Source organism: Salvelinus fontinalis, unplaced genomic scaffold, assembly GCF_029448725.1.
Source record: "Salvelinus fontinalis isolate EN_2023a unplaced genomic scaffold, ASM2944872v1 scaffold_0202, whole genome shotgun sequence".
In the NCBI taxonomy this organism is placed as follows: domain Eukaryota; kingdom Metazoa; phylum Chordata; class Actinopteri; order Salmoniformes; family Salmonidae; genus Salvelinus; species Salvelinus fontinalis.
Window position 1 is genome coordinate 45,647 of NW_026600411.1, and position 20,496 is coordinate 66,142.

At 46.6% G+C, this 20,496-nt stretch overlaps 1 protein-coding gene across 2 annotated transcripts; it reads right to left on the reverse strand.

The window, feature by feature from the left end:
- Positions 1–1,305: 1,305 nt before the first annotated feature.
- Positions 1,306–20,175, reverse strand: LOC129844381 (calnexin-like). 2 transcript variants are annotated; one of them, XM_055912697.1, is made up of 14 exons: positions 19,981–20,175; positions 17,753–17,980; positions 17,076–17,208; positions 15,888–16,029; positions 15,663–15,744; positions 12,824–13,016; positions 9,875–10,064; positions 9,007–9,120; positions 7,233–7,389; positions 4,577–4,792; positions 2,764–2,880; positions 2,407–2,560; positions 1,975–2,132; positions 1,306–1,665 (listed from the first exon to the last, which is right to left on the reverse strand). In XM_055912697.1, exons 2-14 carry the CDS (start codon positions 17,978–17,980, stop codon positions 1,579–1,581), a joined length of 1,971 nt encoding a protein of 656 aa, XP_055768672.1. In that variant the 5' UTR covers positions 19,981–20,175; the 3' UTR covers positions 1,306–1,578. The 2 variants fall into 2 exon arrangements, with proteins under 2 accessions (XP_055768672.1, XP_055768673.1); XM_055912698.1 differs by having other exon boundaries at positions 1,308–1,662; positions 19,981–20,174.
- Positions 20,176–20,496: the final 321 nt, after the last annotated feature.

Sequence of the window (20,496 nt, forward strand, 5' to 3'; positions counted from 1 at the left end):
CTACAACCAGATCTGAGACCAGGCTGGAGAAACATGGCAACTACAACCAGATCTGAGACCAGGCTGGAGAAACATGGCAACTACAACCAGATCTGAGACCAGGCTGGAGAAACATGGCAACTACAACCAGATCTGAGACCAGGCTGGAGAAACATGGCAACTACAACCAGATCTGAGACCAGGCTGGAGAAACATGGCAACTACAACCAGATCTGAGACCAGGCTGGAGAAACATGGCAACTACAACCAGATCTGAGACCAGGCTGGAGAAACATGGCAACTACAACCAGATCTGAGACCAGGCTGGAGAAACATGGCAACTACAACCAGATCTGAGACCAGGCTGGAGAAACATGGCAACTACAACCAGATCTGAGACCAGGCTGGAGAAACATGGCAACTACAACCAGATCTGAGACCAGGCTGGAGAAACATGGCAACTACAACCAGATCTGAGACCAGGCTGGAGAAACATGGCAACTACAACCAGATCTGAGACCAGGCTGGAGAAACATGGCAACTACAACCAGATCTGAGACCAGGCTGGAGAAACATGGCAACTACAACCAGATCTGAGACCAGGCCGGAGAAACATGGCAACTACAACCAGATCTGAGACCAGGCCGGAGAAACATGGCAACTACAACCAGATCTGAGACCAGGCTGGAGAAACATGGCAACTACAACCAGATCTGAGACCAGGCTGGAGAAACATGGCAACTTCAGTCACACAGCAGCAATACAGTAACATGGCTATAGACGTCTTCACTCTCTATTGACCAGCCTATTCCCGATGTAGTGCACTGCTTTTTAACACCATATTCCCCCCCGATGTAGTGCACTGCTTTTTAACACCATATTCCCCCCCGATGTAGTGCACTACTTTTTAACACCATATTCCCCTCCGATGTAGTGCACTGCTTTTTAACACCATATTCCCCCCCGATGTAGTGCACTACTTTTTAACACCATATTCCCCCCCATGTAGTGCACTACTTTTTAACACCATATTCCCCCCCATGTAGTGCACTACTTTGACTAAAGCGCTATTTCAGGGAATAGGGTGTCATTTGAGACACAAGCCAGAGAGAGCTGCCTTTTAACTTTAGTTTGAATAAAAAAATACTTCTGAAGCTTAACAAATGTCAACAATAAACCAGAACTAGGAACTATAGTCAGGAAGACTGGAAGCTGGAGAGGGGGGGTGAGTTGGGAGGGGGGGGGGGGGTGAGTTGGGAGGGGTGAGTTGGGAGGGCAGGGGTGGTTGGGAGGGGGGGTGAGTGGGGAGGGGGGGGGGGGTTAGAAAGTTGCAGCTGATGAAGATGGGGGAAGGAGGAAGAAGATGGGGGGCATAGTATTCATTTTGGAAGAAAGGAGGGTTGGGGGGGTCAGGGTAGCCTTGATGGCCTTAGAGAGGCTTAACGGATAGAGAGAACAAAGGAAGATAAGAAGGAAAGGGGGATGGTTGTCATTCGACTGATGGAGGAGGAGGGGTAGTATCTTGGTCACTAGGACCACCAGAGGGCATGCAGAGATGAGAGAGAGAGAGAAGGCTTCATTTGTTGTCGTTGGTCTTCATCAGTCTTTCCGTACCCTCCTCTTCCTCACGGCCTGTTTGTGTCCGTCGCCAACGCTGTGACCCCCCTCGTCCGCCTCCCTCTTCTGCTTGGAAACGAGGGATGAAAAAGAAGGGATGAATGAAAGACAAGGTGTCCCAATGTCTACTTTCTCCTGAAGTGTGCACTTGTTCACTACTTCCCACAGATCTAGAAGCATTGGATTGGTGGAGGCATGTTTTCGTGGAAGTTTCCACCATATTTCTTCTACCAGTCATTTCAGTGAAGGGAAGTGAACAAGTGCACACTTTGGGAGGAAGGAGAGATAATTAGGGTGAAGCCAGAGTTTCAGAGGGTCAAATGTGTGAACTGAGTATTGTAGAGGACGTTTTGATCTTTCAGACAACTAAAAGAGTACCTCAGCACCGACATCATCCGATGCTGCCTCATTGGACTTGGTCTCTTCTTCCTCCTCGCCTTCATCCTCCTCCTCCTCCTCCTCCTCATCGTCTTCATCTTCTACGCTGTCCCCTCCAGCTGCCCCACTCTCCTCCTCCGCCTTCTCTTTCTTCACTTCTGAAAGAGAAAAGGACAATGAGAGGAAATATTAACTAAGGAAAGGAGAAGAAATATGGGAGAGAACAAGTGAGGAGAGAGAGGGGGAGGAAGAGAGGGGGAGGAAGAGAGGGGGAGGAAGAGTGAGAGAGAGAGGGGGAAGAGAGAGGGGGGGAAGAGAGAGAGAGAGAGGGGGAGGGAGAGAGAGAGGGGGAGGAAGAGGGAGAGAGAGGGAAAGAGGGAGAAAGAGCGGGAAGGAGAGAAGGCGAGCGAGATCTCATGTCTTCTCTCTGACCTGCAGGTTTTGGACTCTCAGTAGCTTTGGCCTCAGCTGCTTGGTCTCCCTTCTCCTCTTCTTCCTCCTCATCTTCATCCTCATCTTCTTCCTCCTCTTCTACATCGGGTTTAGGCGGGTCCACCTTCTTGTACACATAGTCATCATCTGATTTCTGTAGGAAAGAGAGAGAGAGTCAGACAATGAGCTGGTGGTTAGATCGATAAATACCCTCTTAAATGGCAAAGAACAAAAGATATAGGAGTGTTGATTGGTTCTGTATAGTGAAAATGACAACAAGATGAATAGAATATCAAACAGACAGAGCAGGAAACACCACTTTGTGTGAGTAACAAGTCCGTAGTGTTGGTGTGTTACCTTGGGCCAGCAGAATAACACAGTCAGTCCTACGGGCAGACCAACAGTCAGTATGTAGACCACCCAGAGCCACGGTCTCTCCTCTGCTGCCATGGTCAACTGGGAAAACACACCCGGCTGGAGGGGGGGTATTAAGCAAATATAACTGTGTGAATGTGAATGAACATTCAATGAGGAAATATATAGAAAGTTTTTAGCAAACTTAAACTTAAATATTTGTATGAACATAAGATTCAACAACTGAGACTTAAACTGAATAAGTTCCACAGATATGTGACTAACAGAAATGGAATAATGTGTCCCTGAACAAAGGGAGGGGTCAAAATCAAAAGTAACAGTCAGTATCTGGTGTGGCCACCAGCCTCGTCTCCTCCTCATGGACTGCACCAGACTTGCCGGTTCTTGCTGTGAGATGTTACCCCACTCTTCCACCAAGGCACCTGCAAATTCCCAGACATTTCTGGGGGGAATGGGCCTAGCCCTCACCCTCCGATCCAACAGGTCCCAGACGTGCTCAATGGGATTGAGATCCGGGCTCTTCGCTGGCCATGGCAGAACACTGATATTCCTGTCTTGCAGGAAATCACGCACTGAACGAGCAGTATGGCTAGTGGCATTGTCATGCTGGAGGGTCATGTCAGGGTGAGCCTGCAGGAAGGGTACCACATGAGGGAGGAGGGTGTCTTCCCTGTAACGCACAGGGTTGAAATTGCCTGCAATGACAACAAGCTCAGTCCGATGATGCTGTGACACACCGCCCCAGACCATGACGGACCCTCCACCTCCAAATCGATCCCGCTCCAAGGTACAGGCCTCGGTGTAACGCTCATTCCTTCGACGATAAACGCGAATCCGACTACCCCTGGTGAGACAAAACCGCGACTCATCAGTGAAGAGCAGTTTTTGCCAGTCCTGTCTGGTCCAGCGACGGTGGGTTTGTGCCCATAGGCGACGTTGTTGCCGGTGATGTCTGGTGAGGACCTGCTTTACAACAGACCTACAAGCCCTCAGCCCAGCCTCTCTCAGCCTATTGTGGACAGTCTGAGCACTGATGGAGGGATTGTGCTTTCCTGGTGTAACTCGGGCAGTTGTTGTTGCCATCCTGTACCTGTCCCGTAGGTGTGATGTTTGGATGTACCGATCCTGTGCAGGTGTTGTTTACACGTGGTCTGCCACTGCGAGGATGATCAGCTGTCCGTCCTGTCTCCCTGCAGCGCTGTCTTAGGCGTCTCACAGTACGAACATTGCAATTTATTGCCCTGTCCACATCTGCAGTCCTCATGCCTCCTTGCAGCATGCCTAAGGGACGTTCACGCAGATGAGCAGGGACCCTGGGCATCTTTCTTTTGTAGTTTTTCAAAGTCAGTAGAAAGGCCTCTTTATTGTCCTAAGTTTTCATAACTGTGACCTTAATTACCTACCATCTGTAAGTTGTTAGTGTCTTAACGTCCGTTACACAGGTGCATGTTCATTGTTTATGGTTCATTGAACAAGCATGGGAAACAGTGTTTAAACCCTTTACAATGAAGATCTGTGAAGTTATTTGGATTTTTACAAATGATCATTGAAAGACAGGATCCTGAAAAAGGGACATTTCTTTTTTTGCTGAGTCTATCTACGTGTGTGTGTGTGTGTGTGTGTGTGTGTATGTATGTATGTGTACCTCTTTGGCACTAGCCAGTAGTTTCTACCCAGCTGTCTTCAGCCCAGCGATCAGCCAACTTTTTATACAACATGTGTATGTGTTATATATATATCCATCTGTGTGTGTATGTATAAATGTACGCTGAGTGTGTGTGTGTGTCATACACACCTCGTTGGCACTAGCCACCAGTTTCTTGAGTCCCCAGCTGTCTCCAGCCCAGCGATCGGCCACCTCTTTATAGGAAGTGATGATGAAGTTATCGAAGTAGATCTCTGACGTCATCGACCAGAGCTCCAGCCCCACGGCTCTGAATGACCTCATCTGGAACGGAGACAGGTCCTCAAAGTAGTCCGGGTTCTGGATCTTACGCGGGCTCCACACACCCTGGGAGAGGAGAGGTCAAATGTTACAGTAGAAGAGATGCTTTAGTGTCCACACACCCTGGGAGAGGAGAGGTCAAATGTTACAGGGGAAGAGATGCTTTAGTGTCCACACACCCTGGGAGAGGAGAGGTCAAATGTTACAGTAGAAGAGATGCTTTAGTGTCCACACACCCTGGGAGAGGAGAGGTCAAATGTTACAGTAGAAGAGATGCTTTAGTGTCCACACACCCTGGGAGAGGAGAGGTCAAACGATACAGTAGAAGAGATGCTTTAGTGTCCACACACCCTGGGAGAGGAGAGGTCAAATGTTACAGTAGAAGAGATGCTTTAGTGTCCACACACCCTGGGAGAGGAGAGGTCAAATGTTACAGTAGAAGACATGCTTTAGTGTCCACACACCCTGGGAGAGGAGAGGTCAAACGTTACAGTAGAAGAGATGCTTTAGTGTCCACACACCCTGGGAGAGGAGAGGTCAAATGTTACAGTAGAAGAGATGCTTTAGTGTCCACACACCCTGGGAGGGGAGAGGTCAAATGTTACAGTAGAAGAGATGCTTTAGTGTCCACACACCCTGGGAGAGGAGAGGAGAGGTCAAATGTTACAGTAGAAGACATGCTTTAGTGTCCACACACCCTGGGAGAGGAGAGGTCAAATGTTACAGTAGAAGAGATGCTTTAGTGTCCACACACCCTGGGAGAGGAGAGGTCAAATGTTACAGTAGAAGAGATGCTTTAGTGTCCACACACCCTGGGAGGGGAGAGGTCAAATGTTACAGGGGAAGAGATGCTTTAGTGTCCACACACCCTGGGAGAGGAGAGGTCAAATGTTACAGTAGAAGAGATGCTTTAGTGTTCACACACCCTGGGAGGGGAGAGGTCAAATGTTACAGTAGAAGAGATGCTTTAGTGTCCACACACCCTGGGAGAGGAGAGGTCAAACGTTACAGTAGAAGAGATGCTTTAGTGTCCACACACCCTGGGAGAGGAGAGGTCAAATGTTACAGTAGAAGAGATGCTTTAGTGTCCACACACCCTGGGAGAGGAGAGGTCAAACGTTACAGTAGAAGAGATGCTTTAGTGTCCACACACCCTGGGAGAGGAGAGGTCAAATGTTACAGTAGAAGAGATGCTTTAGTGTCCACACACCCTGGGAGGGGAGAGGAGAGGTCAAACGTTACAGTAGAAGAAATGCTTTAGTGTCCACACACCCTGGGAGGGGAGAGGTCAAATGTTACAGTAGAAGAGATGCTTTAGTGTCCACACACCCTGGGAGAGGAGAGGAGGGGTCAAATATTACAGTAGAAGAGATGCTTTAGTGTCCACACACCCTGGGAGAGGAGAGGAGGGGTCAAATATTACAGTAGAAGAGATGCTTTAGTGTCCACACACCCTGGGAGAGGAGAGGTCAAACGTTACAGTAGAAGAGATGCTTTAGTGTCCACACACCCTGGGAGAGGAGCGGGGAGGGGCTTCAGATTGGATAACAGGATATGAAAGGGACAAGTTACTCAGTAGCGATGTACTCAGAGTTGTATTCTGACTTGAGATCTGTGCATGCAGAGTGTCATGTACATTTGGGTGAAGCTCTGAATATCAGCCTTACAGACCAATAAAAAGACAGGGATATCAGGCCTATAGACCGACAATAAGACAGGGATCTCTGGCTTATAGACCAACAATAAGATAGGGATCTCAGCCTTATAGACCAACAATAAGACAGGGATCTCAGCCTTATAGACCAACAATAAGACAGGGATCTCAGCCTTATAGACCAACAATAAGACAGGGATCTCAGGCTTATAGACCGACAATAAGACTGGGATCTTAGGCTTATAGACCGACAATAAGACTGGGATCTCAGGCTTATAGACCAACAATAAGACAGGGATCTCAGGCGTATAGACCGACAATAAGACAGGGATCTCAGCCCCATAGACCAACAATAAGACAGGGATCTCAGGCCATAGACCAACAATAAGACAGGATCTCAGCCATAGACCACAATAAGACAGGGATCTCAGGCCTATAGACCAACAATAAGACAGGGATCTCAGGCCTATAGACCAACAATAAGACAGGGATCTCAGGCCTATAGACCAACAATAAGACAGGGATCTCAGGCCTATAGACCGACAATAAGACAGGGATCTCAGGCCTATAGACCAACAATAAGACAGGGATCTCAGGCCTATAGACCAACAATAAGACAGGGATCTCAGGCCTATAGACCAACAATAAGACAGGGATCTCAGGCCTATAGACCAACAATAAGACAGGGATCTCAGGCCTATAGACCAACAATAAGACAGGGATCTCAGGCCTATAGACCAACAATAAGACAGGGATCTCAGGCCTATAGACCAACAATAAGACAGGGATCTCAGGCCTATAGACCAACGATAACCGAGGGAAACATGTGCCTTCAGGAAAGGATTATGTTACCTGGTAGTGGGGGTTGTCCACCAGAGGGGCCTTCCACTTGCCCTTGTACTGAGGGTTGTTGATGGTAGGGGGTTTCCACTGCCCACATCCAGGGGCTGTCTCACACACTGGGTTAGGAACCTGAGGGGCCTCCCACTCTCCATCCATCTCCTCATCCCTATAGAGATAAAGGAGAGAGAGAGAGAGAGATGAGGAGAGAGAGAGAGAGATAAGGGAGTGAGAGAGAGATGGTGAGAATGAGATAAAGGAGAGAGAGATAGATGGTGAGAGAGGAGAGAGAGATGGTGAGAGATGGAGAGGAGAGATAAGGGAGAGCGATAGAGATGGTGAGAGAGAAGAGAGAGATGGTGAGAGAGGAGAGAGATGGTGAGAGGAGAGATAAAGGAGAGATAGAGAGATGGTGAGAGAGGAGAGAGAGATGGTGAGAGAGGAGAGATAAAGGAGAGAGAGATAGAGATGGTGAGAGAGGAGAGAGATGGTGAGAGGAGAGAGATGGTGAGAGGAGAGATAAGGAGAGAGAGATAGAGAGATGGTGAGAGAGGAGAGAGAGATGGTGAGAGGAGAGATAAAGGAGAGAGAGATAGAGATGGTGAGAGAGGAGATGGTGAGAGGAGAGAGATGGTGAGAGGAGAGATAAAGGAGAGCGAGATAGAGATGGTGAGAGGAGGAGAGAGATGGTGAGAGAAGAGAGATGGTGAGAGGAGAGATAAAGGAGAGCGAGAGAGAGATGGTGAGAGAGGAGAGAGATGGTGAGAGGAGAGATAAAGGAGAGAGATAGAGAGATGGTGAGAGAGGAGAGAGAGATGGTGAGAGAGGAGAGAGATGGTGAGAGGAGAGATAAAGGAGAGAGAGATAGAGAGATGGTGAGAGATGAGAGAGAGATTGTGAGAGATGAGAGAGATGGTGAGAGGAGAGATAAAGGAGAGAGAGATAGAGAGATGGTGAGAGAGGAGAGAGATGGTGAGAGGAGAGATAAAGGAGAGAGAGATATAGAGATGGTGAGAGAGGAGAGAGAGATGGTGAGAGAGGAGAGAGAGATGGTGAGAGGAGAGAGAGATGGTGAGAGGAGAGAGAGATGGTGAGAGGAGAGATAAAGGAGAGCAGAGTTAGAGAGATGGTGAGAGAGGAGAGAGAGATGGTGAGAGAGGAGAGAAAGATGGTGAGAGGAGAGATAAGGAGAGCGAGATAGAGAGATGGTAAGAGAGGAGAGAGAGGTGGTGAGAGGAGAGAGAGGTGGTGAGAGAGGAGAGATAAAGGAGAGCGAGATAGAGAGATGGTGAGAGATGAGAGAGATGGTGAGAGAGGAGAGAGATGGTGAGAGGAGAGATAAAGGAGAGAGAGATAGAGAGATGGTGAGAGAGGAGAGAGATGGTGAGAGGAGAGATAAAGGAGAGAGAGATAGAGAGATGGTGAGAGAGGAGAGAGAGATGATGAGAGAGGAGAGATAAGGGAGTGAGAGGAGAGAGAGAGAGATGGTGAGAGGAGAGATAAAGGAGAGAGGAGAGAGAGATGGTGAGAGAGGAGAGAGATGGTGAGAGGAGAGATAAAGGAGAGCGAGATAGAGAGATGGTGAGAGAGGTGAGAGAGATGGTGAGAGAGATGGTGAGAGGAGAGATAAAGGAGAGGAGCGAGAGAGATGGATGTAACAAAAGGAGAGAAAGACAGAAAAAGTAGAGTTACTCAACACATCTTTCTTCCCAAAACAACTGTTTTTATTGATGTGTGTGTGCGTACGGTGTGTGTGTGTGAGTGTGTATGTTCAGTGTGTGTTTACCAGTCGTCTGGTTTGTCGGCGGCGGGGTCGGCTACAAACTCGGGCTCGTCGTCCAGCCATCCCTCTGGCTTCACAGCATCAGGGTCCTGGATCTTAGCCGGAGCCTCCTCATCCCTGGAACACAAGATGCCAATTGGTTTAAAAACCAAGCATGTCGCTCAATATTACCCCGAGAGGCACAATATGTAGAAATCACAAACACTATCACATGGCTGCAAAAAACAAAATCACAATAGTTTTGCCTAATTTTCAGTTTGTGACAAAACAAATGTAGAGAATCATTGTACCATCTAAACCTCTGTGACAGCTGGTGTATAAAAAGTAAAAAGATTTAAAAAACTAAACTTAAGGGCGGGAAGCATAGAAACAGCACATATAGAACATATCTACCTCTCACCAGACTTGCTTCAAATGACAGATCTACACTCAGTGGCCAGTTTATTAGGTACACCCATCTAATACTGGGTCGGACCCCCTTTGCCTCCAGAACAACCTGAATTCTTCGGGGCATTAAAACATTGCTCGATTGGTATCAAGAGACCTAACGTGTGCCAGGAAAACATCCCCCACACCACGTGACTCACTGTCTGTAGGAGCGAAACATTTTCTTGAATGGGGTGGTGTACCTACGGAGTGTAAACTCACATTTCTATGTGAATTTGGTCGGGTCGCCTACAAAGCTATATAATACAGCTTTAATAGACGCGTTATATCTACAGTCCTTAAAGAATTTCCGTTTTAGAATACAAGCACAAATCCTTCAGAACTAGACACTCTCCTCAGTCCCGCCTGCCAATACCTGGTTCTCTTTCAGTCACGACTCCCCCAAAAAAACACGGACACAAAGTGGTGTTGAAGTTGAACCCACCAGTTGTCAGGTTTGACAGCCTCTGGGTCTGGTATCTTGGCCCTCTCGTCCCAGTCTTCAGGTTTAGAGTCAGTTGGATCGTCTATCTCCTTGGTGGGGTTAACAGGAGGAACCACATCATGAAGCAGAGAGCCACGACTGACACTGCTCTGGTCTACCAGGATCTCATAGCTGTTGTCTGGGTTCAGGACTGGATGGGGGAGAGAGAGGGAGGGGAGAGAGAGGGAGGAGGAGGGAGGGAAGAGAGGGAGGGGAGGGGAGAGGGAGAGGGAGGAGGAGGGAGAAAGGGAAGAGAGAGAGGGAGAGGGAGGAGGAGGGAGGGGAGAGAAAGGGAGGAGGAGGGAGGGGAGAGAGAGGGAGGAGGAGGGAGGGGAGAGAGGGAGGGAGGGGAGAGAGAGGGAGGGGAGAGAGGGAGGGAGAGAGGGAGGGGAGAGGGAGGGGAGAGAGGGAAGGAGGGGAGAGAGGGAAGGAGGGGAGAGAGGGAGGGAGGGGAGGGGAGAGAGGGAGAAAGGGGAGAAAGAGGGAGGGGAGAGAGAGGGAGGAGGAGGGAGGGGAGAGAGAGGGAGAGAAACAGACAGTTACATGAGTTCAGAAAAGAGAGTAACTTGTCTTGGACACCACACATCGTCTCTTATCTCAATGTGTGTTACAAATTCCCTTCCGGAGAGTGTTACCAGCACAACCCCCCCCCCCCCCCCCCCCAGCGGAGCCTGAGAGTCTAGGGGGAACCATGAACCTGCCTCTCAAACCCTCTGACCTGTTAGGTTGTTAGGGAGACGGACATATGCCCATCCTGTTGTCTCTGCAGGTCAGACAATATTGTCAGTCTCCATCAGGTAGTAACATCTCTGTCTCTACAATACTGTCCGTCTCCATCAGGTAGTAACATCTGTCTCTACAATACTGTCAGTCTCCATCAGGTAGTAACATCTCTGTCTCTACAATACTGTCAGTCTCCATCAGGTAGTAACATCTCTGTCTCTACAATACTGTCAGTCTCCATCAGGTAGTAACATCTCTGTCTCTACAATAATGTCAGTCTCCATCAGGTAGTAACATCTCTGTCTCTACAATACTGTCAGTCTCCATCAGGTAGTAACATCTCTGTCTCTACAATACTGTCAGTCTCCATCAGGTAGTAACATCTCTGTCTCTACAATACTGTCAGTCTCCATCAGGTAGTAACATCTCTGTCTCTACAATACTGTCAGTCTCCATCAGGTAGTAACATCTCTGTCTCTACAATACTGTCAGTCTCCATCAGGTAGTAACATCTCTGTCTCTACAATACTGTCAGTCTCCATCAGGTAGTAACATCTCTGTCTCTACAATACTGTCAGTCTCCATCAGGTAGTAACATCTCTGTCTCTACAATACTGTCAGTCTCCATCAGGTAGTAACATCTCTGTCTCTACAATACTGTCAGTCTCCATCAGGTAGTAACATCTCTGTCTCTACAATACTGTCAGTCTCCATCAGGTAGTAACATCTCTGTCTCTACAATACTGTCAGTCTCCATCAGGTAGTAACATCTCTGTCTCTACAATACTGTCAGTCTCCATCAGGTAGTAACATATCTGTCTCTACAATACTGTCAGTCTCCATCAGGTAGTAACATATCTGTCTCTACAATACTGTCAGTCTCCATCAGGTAGTAACATATCTGTCTCTACAATACTGTCAGTCTCCATCAGGTAGTAACATCTGTCTCTACAATACTGTCAGTCTCCATCAGGTAGTAACATCTCTGTCTCTACAATACTGTCAGTCTCCATCAGGTAGTAACATCTCTGTCTCTACAATACTGTCAGTCTCCATCAGGTAGTAACATCTCTGTCTCTACAATACTGTCAGTCTCCATCAGGTAGTAACATCTCTGTCTCTACAATACTGTCAGTCTCCATCAGGTAGTAACATCTCTGTCTCTACAATACTGTCAGTCTCCATCAGGTAGTAACATCTCTGTCTCTACAATACTGTCAGTCTCCATCAGGTAGTAACATCTCTGTCTCTACAATACTGTCAGTCTCCATCAGGTAGTAACATATCTGTCTCTACAATACTGTCAGTCTCCATCAGGTAGTAACATCTCTGTCTCTACAATACTGTCAGTCTCCATCAGGTAGTAACATCTCTGTCTCTACAATACTGTCAGTCTCCATCAGGTAGTAACATCTCTGTCTCTACAATACTGTCAGTCTCCATCAGGTAGTAACATATCTGTCTCTACAATACTGTCAGTCTCCATCAGGTAGTAACATCTGTCTCTACAATACTGTCAGTCTCCATCAGGTAGTAACATCTCTGTCTCTACAATACTGTCAGTCTCCATCAGGTAGTAACATCTCTGTCTCTACAATACTGTCAGTCTCCATCAGGTAGTAACATCTCTGTCTCTACAATACTGTCAGTCTCCATCAGGTAGTAACATCTCTGTCTCTACAATACTGTCAGTCTCCATCAGGTAGTAACATCTGTCTCTACAATACTGTCAGTCTCCATCAGGTAGTAACATCTCTGTCTCTACAATACTGTCAGTCTCCATCAGGTAGTAACATCTCTGTCTCTACAATACTGTCAGTCTCCATCAGGTAGTAACATCTCTGTCTCTACAATACTGTCAGTCTCCATCAGGTAGTAACATCTCTGTCTCTACAATACTGTCAGTCTCCATCAGGTAGTAACATCTCTGTCTCTACAATACTGTCAGTCTCCATCAGGTAGTAACATCTCTGTCTCTACTATACTGTCAGTCTCCATCAGGTAGTAACATATCTGTCTCTACAATAACTGGACTCATTTCTGAATATGGGATGGTGTGTGTTCCCAAAGTGAGTTGTGAGACTCTTTCCTCTCTCCCCTACCCCATCTCCTCCCCCCACCCCCTCCTCCTCCTCTCTCTCCCTACCCCTCCTCCGCTTCCCCCCCCCCCTCCTCTCTCTCTCCTACCCAGTGTGTAGAGATGAGTCTTCTTGTCGGTGTAGAACTTCTTCAGGTCGACATCGGCCCTCTTGGCGTGTTTCTCCTCCAGGTCTTTGTTCAGAGGGCTCCTGTGGCGGAAGATGAAGTGCAGCTTGTAGTCCTCTCCACACTTATCAGGACCAAACATGATGGTGTAGGAGGTACGGTCATTAAACTGCTCCTACAACACCACAACAGCAAGGTACAGCGTTACAGGCAGCTATGCAGAGACTATACTAGGCAATGTTAGAGCTGGAAGTCATGTTGAAACCAGGGGATTTTTATGCCATTGAAATCCTTGGGCGGTCCGACCAGCCAAATACAGCATTACGGAGGCATATAAATAGAGTTAACTTTAGAAGTGGGAGCCAGGTCAAAGTCAAGCACCAACAGATCTATAGTAACAACACCAACAGATCTGGGACTAGACTAACCAGCATCATAGATCAGATTATAGTAATAACACCAACAGATCTGGGACTAGATTAACCAACATCATAGATCAGATTATAGTAATAACACCAACAGATCTGGGACTAGACTAACCAACATCATAGATCAGATTATAGTAATAACACCAACAGATCTGGGACTAGACTAACCAACATCATAGATCAGATTATAGTAATAACACCAACAGATCTGGGACTAGACTAACCAACATCATAGATCAGATTATAGTAATAACACCAACAGATCTGGGACTAGACTAACCAACATCATAGATCAGATTATAGTAATAACACCAACAGATCTGGGACTAGACTAACCAACATCATAGATCAGATTATAGTAATAACACCAACAGATCTGGGACTAGACTAACCAACATCATAGATCAGATTATAGTAATAACACCAACAGATCTGGGACTAGACTAACCAACATCATAGATCAGATTATAGTAATAACACCAACAGATCTGGGACTAGACTAACCAACATCATAGATCAGATTATAGTAATAACACCAACAGATCTGGGACTAGACTAACCAACATCATAGATCAGATTATAGTAATAACACCAACAGATCTGGGACTAGACTAACCAACATCATAGATCAGATTATAGTAATAACACCAACAGATCTGGGACTAGACTAACCAACATCATAGATCAGATATATAGTAATAACACCAACAGATCTGGGACTAGACTAACCAACATCATAGATCAGATTATAGTAATAACACCAACAGATCTGGGACTAGACTAACCAACATCATAGATCAGATTATAGTAATAACACCAACAGATCTGGGACTAGACTAACCAACATCATAGATCAGATTATAGTAATAACACCAACAGATCTGGGACTAGACTAACCAACATCATAGATCAGATTATAGTAATAACACCAACAGATCTGGGACTAGACTAACCAACATCATAGATCAGATTATAGTAATAACACCAACAGATCTGGGACTAGACTAACCAACATCATAGATCAGATTATAGTAATAACACCAACAGATCTGGGACTAGACTAACCAACATCATAGATCAGATTATAGTAATAACACCAACAGATCTGGGACTAGACTAACCAACATCATAGATCAGATTATAGTAATAACACCAACAGATCTGGGACTAGACTAACCAACATCATAGATCAGATTATAGTAACAACACCAACAGATCTGGGACTAGACTAACCAACATCATAGATCAGATTATAGTAACAACACCAACAGATCTGGGACTAGACTAACCAACATCATAGATCAGATTATAGTAACAACACCAACAGATCTGGGACTAGACTAACCAACATCATAGATCAGATTATAGTAATAACACCAACAGATCTGGGACTAGACTAACCAACATCATAGATCAGATTATAGTAATAACACCAACAGATCTGGGACTAGACTAACCAACATCATAGATCAGATTATAGTAATAACACCAACAGATCTGGGACTAGACTAACCAACATCATAGATCAGATTATAGTAATAACACCAACAGATCTGGGACTAGACTAACCAACATCATAGATCAGATTATAGTAATAACACCAACAGATCTGGGACTAGACTAACCAACATCATAGATCAGATTATAGTAATAACACCAACAGATCTGGGACTAGACTAACCAACATCATAGATCAGATTATAGTAATAACACCAACAGATCTGGGACTAGACTAACCAACATCATAGATCAGATTATAGTAATAACACCAACAGATCTGGGACTAGACTAACCAACATCATAGATCAGATTATAGTAATAACACCAACAGATCTGGGACTAGACTAACCAACATCATAGATCAGATTATAGTAATAACACCAACAGATCTGGGACTAGACTAACCAACATCATAGATCAGATTATAGTAATAACACCAACAGATCTGGGACTAGACTAACCAACATCATAGATCAGATTATAGTAATAACACCAACAGATCTGGGACTAGACTAACCAACATCATAGATCAGATTATAGTAATAACACCAACAGATCTGGGACTAGACTAACCAACATCATAGATCAGATTATAGTAATAACACCAACAGATCTGGGACTAGACTAACCAACATCATAGATCAGATTATAGTAATAACACCAACAGATCTGGGACTAGACTAACCAACATCATAGATCAGATTATAGTAACAACACCAACAGATCTGGGACTAGACTAACCAACATCATAGATCAGATTATAGTAATAACACCAACAGATCTGGGACTAGACTAACCAACATCATAGATCAGATTATAGTAATAACACCAACAGATCTGGGACTAGACTAACCAACATCATAGATCAGATTATAGTAATAACACCAACGTACCAGATCCAGGTCATGTTCGTCTGACAGCAGTTTGATGTAGGCTCCACCACAGTCAATACCATCCTGGAAGTTCACCTCATACCTAAGGTAAACGCACACAGGTTTCTCTAAAAGTTCAGCGGTTAATATGAATTAGCCTCAAGTGTACTCAAAGGCAAATTTTTGAAAATGCACTTTTACACACACACACAAAAAAAGGGGTAAGAGGTCAAACGTCAAACTCACTGTACGACCAGTGCGTCGTCCCGGAAGATGAAGGGTCTGTCCAATAGGGAGGCGATGGCGTGATGTTTGGCCCGGGACTTTAGAACCAGACCCATGTCTCCTGGTACTTTATTCTCCTTCAGCTGCTCCACAGACCACTTACCTGGAGAGGAGAGAGGTCAGGAGAGAAGAGAGGGGTCAGGAGAGGAGAGAGGGGTCAGGAGAGGAGAGAGGGGTCAGGAGAGGAGAGAGGGGTCAGGAGAGGACAGAGGGGTCAGGAGAGGAGAGAGGGGACAGGAGAGGAGAGAGGGGTCAGGAGAGGAGAGAGGGGTCAGGAGAGGAGCAGAGAGGGTCAGGAGAGGAGAGAGGGGTCAGGAGAGGAGAGAGGGGTCAGGAGAGGAGAGAGGGGTCAGGAGAGGAGAGAGGGGTCAGGAGAGGAGAGAGGGGTCAGGAGAGGAGAGAGGGGTCAGGAGAGGAGAGAGGGGTCAGGAGAGGAGAGAGGGGTCAGGAGAGGAGAGAGGGGTCAGGAGAGGGAGAGGGGCAGGAGAGAGGGGTCAGGAGAGGAGAGAGGGGTCAGGAGGGGAGAGAGGGGTCAGGAGGGGAGAGAGGGGTCAGGAGAGGAGAGAGGGGTCAGGAGAGGAGAGAGGGGACAGGAGAGGAGAGAGGGGACAGGAGAGGAGAGAGGGGTCAGGAGAGGAGAGAGGGGTCAGGAGAGGAGAGAGGGGTCAGGAGAGGAGAGAAGGGTCAGGAGAGGAGAGAGGGGTCAGGAGAGGAGAGAGGGGTCAAGTGGTAGAAGAAACAGGGTCGTCTCTCCCTGACACACTGGCAAAAAGACACATGTGAGTGCCCATACGAGTAGAGAGTGTAGAGTGGCGGCAAAAACTGTCTGGCTCTTACCATCATAGAGAGGCTGGTGAACTCAAAATGACACAACGACTAGGTTCCAGTTTATCAACGTTTACTGTATTTCCACAATACATGTTTTCCATTGCACCCAGGTCCATCAACAGAGAGACTACTGCCCAGCAGTACTAATAACAGAGTGACAGCGCCGTAATAACAGAAATACAGGGATACTTAAAACATGAACTTAACAGTGGTGGTAGAAGAAACAGGGTCGTCTCTCACTGACACACTGGCAAAAAGACACGTGTGCCCATAAAATACACACAAGTGGAGAGTGTAGAGCAAAAATGGTCCGTTTCTTACCATCATATTTAGCAATTTCATCGTCTGCGTCTTCCTTCATTGTCTTTGACACCTGCCACCTGTCCAGTGTGCCGTCGTCAAAGGTCTCTGAGAAGTACACCTCTCCGATTGGAACAGGAGTCTTGTAGGTCACCTGTGTGTTTCAGCCAATGGGGCAGAGGGGTTACTTTGTGTGTGAAATAGAACACAAACTGAGGGATATATAATGTAGGGCTAGGTACAGATTCGGCACCCTTTTCCAGAAGTGTACACCTGCATACTACCCGTCATGGATTTAAATAATCGGCTGGGAGGATTTTCCGTCACTGTAAAACCCAGAAGGGTGGAGAATTGGGACTCGGCCTAGTACATATTTACTGACATGATTTCCTGAAGGCCCCGGCTAAAATTGGGGTTATGACAGTGAGATTGTAGTTAGGGTTTAACTAGCTACGGGTACAACAAAAATAATAGGCAAATGATTCGGGTTTCAAACTCAAAAGGGTAGAGATACACTGGAGGGTGTAAAAAACACACCAGGCATGCATCCAAAATGGCACCCTATTTACAAGATAGTGCACGGCTTCTGACCAGGCTCCACACACGTGGTACACTACATAGGGAGAAGGGTGCCATCTCAAATGTCCCCACCTAGTTCATCCTACTTCCTATTGGGTGACCTTTGACCCTTGACTGACCTGGAAGGAGACGTTGGCATCGGTTCCCTTCTCCTCTTCCGCCTCCCCTTCCATCTCCGCCTCTCCCTCTATCTCTGCTGAGTCGTCCCTATCTTCTACCGTGTCTTCCACCATAGCTTCCTCCATTTCATCCTCCAGGTCCAGGTCATCCTGAGCTTCAGCCTGGGACACAGAGAGAGCCAGGAGGGAGAGGAGCAGCACACACGCCCAGCCCCACCACAGCTTCATCTGGAGAGAGACGTGGAGATGGAAGGTAGGGGGAAGGGAGGAGAGTGGGAAAGGGAATGGAGAGGGTGGGGGGGTGGGAGAGGTGAGGGGTTGGTACAGACATTGTGACAGGAGGGGGGAATGGAGTGGGTGGGGGGGGTGAGAGAGGGAGAAGGAGGGAGTGACAGTGGGGATGGAAGGAGAAGGAGGGAGTGACAGTGGGGATGGATGGTAGGGTGAAGGGTGAGAGAGGGAGAAGGAGGGAGTGACAGTGGGGATGGAGGGAGAAGGAGGGAGTGACAGTGGGGATGGATGGTAGGGTGAAGGGACAGAGAGGGAGAAGGAGGGAGTGACAGGGGATGGAGGGAGAGACAGTGGGGATGGATGGTAGGGTGAAGGGTGAGAGAGGGAGAAGGAGGGAGTGACAGTGGGGATGGATGGTAGGATGAAGGGTGAGAGAGGGAGAAGGAGGGAGTGACAGTGGGGATGGATGGTAGGGTGAAGGGTGAGAGAGGGAGACGGAGGGAGTGACAGTGGGGATGGAGGGAGAAGGAGGGGGTGACAGTGGGGATGGATGGTAGGGTGAAGGGTGAGAGAGGGAGAAGGAGGGAGTGACAGTGGGGATGGAGGGAGAAGGAGGGAGTGACAGTGGGGATGGGTGGGGGGTAAGAGAGGGAGTGACGGTGGGGATGGATGGAGAAGGAGGGAGTGACAGTGGGGATGGATGGTAGGGGGTGAAGGGTGTAAAGGAGGATTTTAGGAAGAGGGACCAAGAGAGAAAAGCAAAGAAAGAGGTCAGGAAAACGGTTCATACACTTCTGATTTCAAAAGAGCTTTTCCAGACACTATCTTTCCATCTACCAATATTTTCTAAAAACTAAATAAGGTTGTCACTGTAATGCAATTTGGCCGTATGCAAGGAAATGGATGGCTTTTCACCAGAGCAAGATTATACATGGCTCTGCTTTAAAAAATAATTCTGAATAAATTTAAAAAAAACAGACACCCTAAATCAGGTTTCAAAGATGTGTACCAGGAAATACAATTACTCACGACCCTATGCGAAAATGGTTTTCTGCATTTCAATGACTTGCAAAATATTGTCTTGTCACCGACCAGGACACTTTTCAGATTATACCTAGACAAGCATTTCATCAACTTGAAATCAATAAGATTGCCAGCTACAATTGAGTAAAGGTTGAATATGGCTTGATCCAGTATTTTCAAAATCAATGGCCCTCGGCGCTGGAGTAAACATAACGTCGAGCTGATTGATGGAACGTTTGGGGGAGGTGGGTGTGGGTCGCCAACAAAGCAAGGAGCCACTGTCCCTCAGGCCAAACTACAGTTCCCTAGGGGATGCCCATATGCCCCGAGAGAGAGCACCAAAATTAACCTACAGCTGCCGACCAGAAGTGTCCACAAAACTCCACATAGCCAGGATTGTTAGCTAGGACTACTGTAGCTACTACTACTAGAACATTCTGTCAGGCTAAGCGCATTATCAAGACATCACATCAGCAAACTATCTTTCATCATATTTCTGTCACGTCTTTTTATAGGAAGCAAGTTATTTCATATATATATATATATATATATGTGGAGTGTCGGCAATATTTGGCATTAGCTAACGTTACTGCACAAGCAAAGATAAATAACAAACTAGGTAACGTCAGTTAACTAACGTTTTTCGCGACAGTTCGCCGGACGTCCCTTGCTATCTCCTGCAACCCCGTCCGTGTGTGGCGCGAAATAGCGGGCTAGCAGAGCGTTATCAATAGCTAGCTATGTGGTTAATAAATGCAGCGACACTTCAGACATATTCATAAAGCCTAACGTGCCAAATGTAAACATATTTCCATTCTGAGCAAACGGACAGTCTGAGAAAAATGCATTACGTTAGAAAGCTAAGTTAGTTTAGCATAGCCATTAACGTTAGCTGGCTAACAAAATGTTGTGTTGCAGTTGTCAGGGAAGAATGAATGAGTGTAGCGAGCTAGATAGTTAATAAGCAAACAAACCTTCTGCAATTGGAAAAAATATTCAAGTTGTGTGATGTTTTCTGCGGCAATATCCTCAAACAACTTTATTTTCACTGCGTTCAACCCACTTCGAGTAAAACGCGGGTACCAAGGCCTGAAGAAGCTGGCTGGAAAGATCACTGTGGAGACCCTCGAACGTCGATGACGGGTAGCGGTTGGCGACTTCTGCTAACTGCGCATGCCTGAGGACATCGCGAACCAGAGAACGCCATTGGGGTGCCCATTTCAAAATAAAAGTGCTCTGCCTTGTAATAACAAACTACTTTTCGTTCTAGATTTCTATGTACACCCCCCACCCCCCCCCCCCCCAATGCATAACGGTTTAGATATTTGTCATTTAAATGTTATGAAATAATTAGCTTGTGTCCGTTATCTTGTCCGTTATCTTGTGAGATAAATACATGCAGAAAAAGATTTGTCCAAGATTTGTCCAAAAGTTATTGGATAAACATCCAAAATGTATTCTTATTTTAATTCTTATTTTATTTAAATAAT

What these genes read in the sequence shown, in the direction of transcription:
- LOC129844381 (XM_055912697.1), bottom strand. Translation starts at nt 17,980, where the DNA reads ATGAAGCTGTGGTGGGGCTGGGCGTGTGTGCTGCTCCTCTCCCTCCTG. An exon ending in ATGCCAACGTCTCCTTCCAG is followed by an intron (nt 17,209 to 17,752) that starts GTCAGTCAAGGG and finishes TGAAACACACAG; the next exon opens with GTGACCTACAAGACTCCTGT. An exon ending in GACGACGCACTGGTCGTACA is followed by an intron (nt 15,745 to 15,887) that starts GTGAGTTTGACG and finishes CGTTTACCTTAG; the next exon opens with GTATGAGGTGAACTTCCAGG.